The 8,681-nt window shown below is 41.9% G+C and overlaps 1 protein-coding gene across 2 annotated transcripts; it reads right to left on the reverse strand.

The window, feature by feature from the left end:
- Positions 1–767: 767 nt before the first annotated feature.
- kbtbd3 (kelch repeat and BTB (POZ) domain containing 3) lies at positions 768–8,528 on the reverse strand. Of its 2 annotated transcripts, none has more exons than XM_037678020.1 (8): positions 8,364–8,528; positions 7,834–8,016; positions 7,357–7,530; positions 5,359–5,649; positions 4,861–5,103; positions 4,460–4,750; positions 4,241–4,390; positions 768–925 (listed from the first exon to the last, which is right to left on the reverse strand). In XM_037678020.1, exons 1-8 carry the CDS (start codon positions 8,523–8,525, stop codon positions 803–805), a joined length of 1,617 nt encoding a protein of 538 aa, XP_037533948.1. In that variant the 5' UTR covers positions 8,526–8,528; the 3' UTR covers positions 768–802. The 2 variants fall into 2 exon arrangements, with proteins under 2 accessions (XP_037533948.1, XP_037533947.1); XM_037678019.1 differs by having other exon boundaries at positions 5,359–5,620; positions 7,307–7,530.
- Positions 8,529–8,681: the final 153 nt, after the last annotated feature.

An 8,681-nucleotide genomic window follows, 5' to 3' on the forward strand; every position in this document is an offset into this window, starting at 1 on the left:
GAGCACAGGATGCTCTCCACTGCACACCTGTAGAAGGAGGTGAGGACTGAGCTTCCCAGACCAGCTCGCCTCAGCCGTCTGAGGAAGTAGAGTCTCTGATGAGCTTTCTTGATCAGGCTGGTGGTGTTGTTGCTCCAGCTGAGGTTGTCATTCATGTGTACACCCAAGTACTTGTAGCTGGAGACCACTTCCACCGCAGATCCTCTTATGTTCAGGGGGGTGTAGGTGTTTTTGTTCCTTCTGAAGTCCACAATCATCTCCTTTGTCTTCTTCACATTGATGTGAAGGTTATTCTCTCTGCACCAGCTCTCCAGGTGTTCCACCTCTTGCCTGTAGCTGGACTCATCATTGTTTGTGATGCATCCCACCACCGCTGTATCATCTGCAAACTTTACAATGTGACAGCCTGGATGGGTAGCTGCACAATCATATGTGAGCAGAGTAAACAGGAGGGGGCTCAACACACATCCCTGAGGAGAGCCAGTGCTGAGGGTTATGGTGGAGGAGGAGAGGTTGTGGATCCTCACTAACTGTGGTCTGTTTGTTAAGAAGTCTAGTACCCAGTTGCAGATGGAGGGGCTTAGTCCTAGTGTGGATAGTTTGTCTATCAGGGTTTGGGGGATCATGGAGTTGAAGGCGGATGTGAAGTCCACAAAGAGCATACGGACGTAAGAGTTTTTCTGCTCCAGGTGGTTGAGTGCAGTGTGGACCACAGAGGAGATTGCATCCTCTGTTGATCGGTTCTCACGGTATGCGTGTGTGTGTGTGTGTGTGTGTGTGTGTGTGTGTGTGTGTGTGCGTGTCACTCAGTGTCCCTCCACGGGTCTCTGTATCTGCTGAAGCTGATGAGCTGACAGTGAAACTCAGTGAGCGCCCTGGGCATGGGAGCCACTTCCTCCCACTGACTCCTCCCACTGTAGTACACCTACACAGGTAACAGAAAAACACACAACACCAGACTGATTAAAGTTTCTTGGATGGGGAATGACAAAAAAAAAATCCTCTTTCAATAAAAACGTCTGTAGCAGTTGTCAGTTGTAACACATCTGTCACTGTTTGTAGGTTTAGATTTAGATTTTGGATTTGTTTTTTAACTATTGTTGTGTTTGTTCTGTTTTGGCAACATCACATATTTTGCTATTTTTAAAGAATCACTTCCTTTGTCGGTCCTGACTGCCTGTCTTTTTGTGACGTTGTCTCTGGGTTTGTAATTCTCATATCTATGTCATCCCTCTGTGAATTAATAGACTCAGTGTTTGTCAGAGCCTCATATTGTCACAGTCTATTCAGTGTTGCGTTGTTGTAGATTTCTGAGTCCTGTTCGTTGTGAAAATAAAACATCATTTTCTACTGTATACACAGGAAACACCAACCAGACAAAGTGAAGGCACCTGTGAATAATCACATATGCCAGAAAAGGAGAAAGAGGATGCAAGACATGAACACGACACAAGATGGGGCTAGATACAAGAGAAACCCAAATCATATAAAGAGAAACAGAGGATCGGGGGAACACAGACATAAACACAACACCAGGGACAAAACCACAACTCCTACATTTATTATATCATGACAACACACTATTGCTTTTTTCTTTGTATCATTATGATTAAAACTGACTACCATTTAGAGAGAATATATGCACTACCCTAGGCGGGTAAACACTTTAAGTGTGGTACTGTAGGCCTTTTTGTCTCTGGTACGAGTAAAGCTGTCATTTCTAACCCGGGCCCGAAGCCCGGCCCGACCTGACTTTGGGCTGGGCTATAATAATTTGCTGGATGGGCAGGCCGGGACGGTGTTGGGCTTTTGATTGCGTCAGCGGATGCACGCAGCTGACGATCCAATTATATGGCAACATGGCTTGCCATATAATCACCAACTGCACGCGGCTATTTCACCGCGCGCTGACTGGCCTTGGAAGAGGTAAAAAAAAAAGTTCAGTTAAGCTTCAGCTGAGACTGTACTGCCAGGCAGCGATACATCTGCCCAAATGGACGTTCATTCAGCCGCTACACTCAGCGGACACTTGATGAACAGTTGAGATCATAAAATATCCTCGCCGACGTCAAAGCGTGGTCCGTGTCTGAATAATGCAGAATGCAGGCAGAAGCAGGGATTTAATGCACTTTGACGGTCATGAAAGGACAAACACCCCCTAAGCGCCGATCTTCTGCCCCCTTAGCCATGCACGTCCACCGACCGTTAATCACCATATAAGCAGTCAAAGCTTAATTAAAAATGTTGGTGGGGGTGTTTCAGGTTCGGACGTGTAATTACTGTTAATTCATCGGGTCAAGTCGGGTCAGGTACGAAAATGATGATTACAAGCTGGGTCGGATTTTTTGGGCCCAAATGCAACTCTAGGTACAAGTTTGTAGTTTGTAAGAGGGAAACCTTTAATAACTTTAAATACCTGCTACAGTGCATGATGGTGACCGATGATCTTTTCCACAGACCACATAATGTGTCTATTTTTCCTGCTACTGTTTTGTTACTTCTGGTTTCATAAACTCCCTGGCTATCAACGGTTGCCGTTTATTACAACCACTTTCTTTACCAAGTTGCAAACTGACATTTAGGTATAAAGGTCACAGCAATCGTGGCTTCTAAGCACAGTCTGGTTATAATAAACCACTGACTTACATTTTTTAAAGCCCAATAACAAACTCTTTGTACTTAAAAGCCATGAATACAAAGGGAGACTGCAAGTTACACTGGTCTCAATAAATGCTCAGTGGAAATAAAGAAATACTGCACAGAACAGAAAATAAAATGTTTCCTTGATCACGTTTCCTGGCTGAGAAACAAACCAGTTTCAGTTTTCAAAATCACGGGCCACCTCTGAGCATCTGATCAGTGCTGTGCAAACATGTAGATTTTTATTTACCTATCAGAAGAGATTTATGTTCATTTATAATTTAACCTTTATTAACTCTCGATGAGATTACACGAGCTCTCTCTCAAGGGAGCCCAGGCCAAAAAGGCAACAGCACCAGTTCCAGAACCATACAAAGCACTGAAGACAATGAGAAACATGGAAGCACATAATGTAACTCAACATAAATCTGTGTAAAAGAAACACACGAGCAGCAAACTGGGCTAAGAAGGGAAGCAATTACAAACTCCAATCAAATCCTCTTCCAAGACCTTCACCTTCTGTTTAAAAGAACCAACTGGGATCAACTCTTGAAGCTTTAATTTACGTTGAAAGTGACAGAAAACATAAAATCATTTTTTATAAATTATTATTAATATTTTTATTAAATTTTTTTTTTACCAAGTTCTGTATGGACCTTGGGAACAATAAATAAAACTGTATTATTTGAACACAGTTGATTGTGCATAAAAGTTCATGCTCAGTAATCCAAATAGAAAATCCAACAAAGTTCAGTAAGGTTATCAGACGGTTTCTTTTGTTGTCGAGACATTTCGTCCATCCAAAGGACTTCATCAGTCCGAGGAGCCACAAACAAATGGAGTCCCACAAACAACACTTCCACGTAGTGGACCAACCAGTTTGCTGGTGATTAGATAGTTTCTGGGGCCCTCCCTCCGTTGACTCCTCTGAGGCAGCCATAGCCAAAGAAGTCATTTGGATGAAAGGCAAAACGTCTCAACAAAAAAGAAATTGTCCAGATGACCTGACTGAACTTTGTCGGATTTTTAATCTGGATTATTGAGCATGAACTTTGATGTTTTGAACCACTTTGGCTATGGCTGCCTCAGAGGAGTCGACAGGGGAGAGGGCGGGCCTCAGAAACCATCTTACCACTGCAAACTGGTTGGTCCACTATGGGAGTGTGCTGCTTGTGGGACTGAGTTTGTTGTGGCTCCTTAGATTGATGAAGTCCTTTGGCTGAAGGGAAAAACGTCTCAACAAAAAAAGAAACCATCCCGATGACCTGACTGAACTTTGTTGGACATTTGATATTGGCTAGTTTTCAATGAAATATCCCACAAAGACAGGACGGAAGCAACCCAAGAACTTTATACATCCAGACTTTATAAATAAAAATGCACCGATGCGTCAGATTGTGTTCTAAGTCATGACGATGGTCCCAGGTTGTCTTTCAGTTTTGTTCAAACCTGCAAAAATCTTTTGGAATTAAAACATTTTTCAGTTCCACTCTGTTCATCAACTGTTAATTCAGTGACTTAAAAGTAAAACTGTTACAAATTCTAGCTTGCAAAGCAAATAAAGACCAAAAAGAAAAAAAAAAAACGCCCATAAAATTACCTGAACTTCATCAGTGATCTCGTCGGGGGAGTAGTCTCCACCCAGAATGTAGATTCTGTCGCTCACACCAACAGCTCCAGCGTTGAAGCCTGCACATTCGAATGACCCCTCGCCCTTCCACACACCCGTCTCTGGGCAAAAACTGTAAACCTGTATGACAAAATAACATTTATAAATGACCCAATGCAATGCTTTTTCACCATCTGTCCGATGGCTCACCTTATACGTGGACAGGTCACAGAGGTGCAGAGTGTTATTGATCGACACCGCCTTGACCAGTGTAGCGTGGAAGAACTGTCCAAACTCTGCCACCAGGCGGCTCCACTGGTTCTGCTGGGCGTTGTAGCAGAAGAAGCAGTCGAGCGAGGGGTTAAAGGAGTCTGTGGTCTCCACCTCAGACCCCAAGGTGTAAATAATGTTCCCACAAGCACTGGCCTCTGGGTAGAAGATGGCAGTGGGCAATGGGCTGACAGAGCACCACGTTTGGCTCAGAGGGTTGTAATACTCCACCTGACATACAACAGAGAGAAGAATGTGTCCTAAATGTAAACATAAATACTTTTTTTTTTTAACTTTTCAGAAACAAGTAATCTACAGGAAGTGATTTAAGAAAATGCCACCTCCAGCAGACTTGGGGCCTCCTCTCTGGAGCCCTTGGTCCGTCCCCCAATGACATAGACTCGGTCCAGGCAGGTGACAGCCGTGTGCATGGTTCTGGGCTTCAGCATGGCCGGTGCAGGAGTACAGGTTAAAGTTGCAGGACAAAAACACCAAACCTCATCTGTGGCATTGTGGTGCTGTTCTGCAACATGGAGGCGAATTGCCCGGCAACAGTTCCCCCGGCAACCACCTGTGACAAACATCTTAGATACACGGGAGTGCAGAAATGTTTAATAAATACTGTGCAGATTTAGTCTTCAGCATCAGAAAAACATGGAATTTGTGCCTCTTCTCATTATTTTTAACTTAAAAAGAGAATATTTTAGATCAAAACAGGAACAAAACAACCTGGTTGTTTACTTTAGATCAATAAATTGAATAACACTTAATTTTTAAATGTCACAAACCTAAACAATAAGAAATGTTTCTGCAAGTTTCTGTCCCATCCCAAATTGTACCTTCTCAGCATAGCTCGTAAGATATGACCCTGGTGGATCGGGCATCGGAGGCGTCCTTTCTCCCCTCTCTGTCTGCAGCTCTTTCCACTGGTCTGTTTCCAGACAGTAGCAGAAGGTGTGGACGATCCTGCCATTCTCCTCCGTCTTGTGGATGTAGATGTAGCTCTGAGTGGTGGCGGGCCTGGCATTGGTGAGCAGGCCATCAAACTGAGTCTGTCTGCTCTGGGCCTCTGACAGCAGAGCGAGACAAGACTCGTCACTGCTGAGGAGAGAGTCTGCATCTGGCAGAGTCTGTGATCAAATACAAGAAGTGACGCAGGAAATAGATGATGAAACCACAAAATCCAAACACAGAGGTCACAGAGGTCACAGAGGACACAAAGGTCTTGGTTACACTGTGCTGCTCTTCTGTCTTCAAAAGGTTCTTAACCAAAAGAGTGAGTGAGGGCAGCTTTAAACTTTGTGTTTTTCTTTATATTTTTGAATAAACTGAGGTTTTGGGTTTTGAACCTGAGCATCTTATAAATTAATTTTTCAGTCTTTCTCCCTCCTTAGATGACATTAATCTGTCCTCCAGCTCTAATATTAAAAATCTTGGTGTTATTTTTGATCAGGACATGTCGTTTATCCCCCACATTAAAAACATTACTAGAACCGCCTTCTTCCACCTGCGTAATATCACTAAAATTAGAAACATCTTATCTAAAAATGATGCAGAAAAACTGGTCCATGCATTTGTCACGTCTAGACTGGACTGTTGCAATGGTTTATTATCTGGGTGTCCAAATACGTCTTAAAAGTCTTCAGTTAATCCAAAATGCTGCTGCCAGAGTCTTAACTGGAGTTACTGGGAGAGCTCATATCTCTCCAGTTTTAGCTTGTCTCCATTGGCTCCCTGTCAAATCCAGAATACAATTCAAAATCTTACTTCTAACCTACAAAGCTCTCAACAACCTAGCTCCATATTAGAAATCTTATTGTTCCATACTTTCCTTATATAGCACTTCTCTCTCAGACTGCAGGTTTACTTGTGGTTCCTAGAGTTTCCAAGAGCAGAGTAGGAGGAAGATCTTTCAGTTATCAGGCTCCTCTCTTGTGGAACCAACTTCCAGTTTCTGTCCGTGAGGCTGACACATTGTCCAGTATGAAGACTGGGATTAAGAGTTTCCTTGTTGATAAATCCTATAGTTAGTGTTGGCTTGGGTTTCCTGACCTGTCCTTTATCTTCTGCTGCTTTAGGATCAGACTACTAAAGGACAAATTGACCTCATTTCATCAAATGAATAGATATAAATGAATACAAATGAAAGGTTTGTATTTGTAATTATTTCTATCCTAACGTGTATTTGTTGTTGTTGTGGTTGTTGTTTTTTCTTCCTAGAGAATAACCTGCTTGCCTCCATTCTCGACCTGTCATTCTGTGTCTGTTTTTCCTTCCTGTCCTCTCAAACCCAGCCAGTCAAAGCAGATGGACGCTTCTTCTTGCTGCTAAAAGGGAGTTTTTTCTTTCCACTGTTGCCTTGTGCTTGCTCACCATGGGAGACTGTGACGAAGTGAAGACTCAACACAATCTGCTGGCTCCCCTACCTTAGATAAATAATGTTACTAATTGAATTTTTATTTATATGAATGTTTCTGTTCATTGCCCTGAGACGATTTCTGTTGTGACGTGGCGCTATATAAATAAACTGAATTAAATTGAATAAATAAGCATTAAAATCATAAAATCTTTCCGAACATCTTTTTCTAGTAAAATGCTGTATATGATGTTTAAAAAATGTGGTAAGAACTTAAAACTAATTTCACTTGTTTCTTTATTTTTTTTTAAATTCATCTGTAGTTTTCCAGTTGCAAAGTTATATTACAATTTAATAAAAATGTTTAGTTTTTTCTCCAATACCAATTCTCTGAACTTTGTGTTTTCAAATAGGTTCAGAAAAAACACAACAGTAAAGTATTTTTTAAATATTCAGTCAATCTCGTGGAGCTGGTTTCTACCTTTAGTGCAGCTGCAGGCAGGTGGTGCAGTCGGGTCAGAGACATCAGTCCAGGTAGCAGCTTCTGTCTTGCAGACAGATTGTGGCGAATCCACCTAAGAAGTGACAATAAAAGTTCCTCCTCACTGGGCACATTCAGAGCATCCGACTTTAGGCAGGTCTCCAAAACATTTACCTGAAAGGAGCAAAGGAAAAGGAAACGTTTGAGTAAGGAAAAGTAATTCCAAATGAAAAAATCCTTTTGTTTGAGCTCCAGGAACAATTTATGAAGAATACAATATTTATGATGAACATTTTCCAAATATTATACAGTATGTCTACCAACATTATGCATCATAATCAATCATTTTGTATGTTTGTCATATCACTATAATTAAACTAAATATAGAGTAGTTTATGTAGATTAAATGAAGACTGCAGACACAACTTGCAGTTAGGATGAGGGGCGACAAAAGAAACTTTAAACCAACTATATCACCTGCATATCCAAGAACTCCTGGGTTTTAGAAAGGTCATAAAAGTTCTGAACCACAAACTTGTTGGTACTATGGAGGAGGGAAGCAGAGCCATACGCCTCTCCCAGGGACAGCAGGGAAAGACAGTTAGAAAGATCCATACTTCCTACCAGGAAGTCACTGCATGCTCTAGACAGGACAGGAACCTGCAGGAAAAAGTAGTAGAAGAAACACTCAGTTTAGAGTTTAAAGTCACTTATTCAAAAGAGGGATGAGCTAAGATGCTGCAAAAATAACAAGGGGAATATAAATAAAAACATGGGCCTAGTTGTTCAAGATGCTTGAAGACGCGTGTGTGTGGACGTGTTTTGGTGTGAGTCACACAATGTGCTACTGCTAACTTTACTAGTGGCGTATGGAGCACTTAAAGTCAAAACTGCTGAGTTAACATCTAATTCAAACAAGAAATATATAATGAAACTTGGTCATTAACTTGGTCAAATATATGATGTGTTCAAAAAGAGGACGAGCCATGCTGTGACTGTGACTCTACCTGCAGAAAGGAGGAAAGCTGGAACAGCACATCCACGTTCCCATCCGTGATGAGAGCCTCTCCAGAATAGGCAAAGTCCAGGAAAGAACTGACGGCCACTGGACACTGTTCACCCAGAGTTACTGATCCATCGTCACGCTCTCGCATATCCACCTCGAACATGGCCCTAAACAGAGCAGTCAAACATGATAGATACAGTAGATGGATGGATGGATGGATGGATGGATGGATAGACAGATAGACAGATAGACAGATAGATAGATAGACAGACAGATAGATAGATAGATAGATAGATAGATAGATAGATAGATAGATAGA

Source organism: Nematolebias whitei, chromosome 6 (genome assembly GCF_014905685.2).
Source record: "Nematolebias whitei isolate Nwh7 chromosome 6, NemWhi1, whole genome shotgun sequence".
Classification (NCBI taxonomy): domain Eukaryota; kingdom Metazoa; phylum Chordata; class Actinopteri; order Cyprinodontiformes; family Rivulidae; genus Nematolebias; species Nematolebias whitei.

Coding starts and splice junctions, on each gene's coding strand:
- kbtbd3 (XM_037678019.1), bottom strand. CDS start 8,525: ATGTTCGAGGTGGATATGCGAGAGCGTGACGATGGATCAGTAACTCTG. Junction 7,531..7,833: donor AGGAGTTCTTGGATATGCAG/GTGATATAGTTG, acceptor TGCTCCTTTCAG/GTAAATGTTTTGGAGACCTG. Junction 5,621..7,306: donor TATTTAAAAAATACTTTACT/GTTGTGTTTTTT, acceptor CTCTCTCCTCAG/CAGTGACGAGTCTTGTCTCG.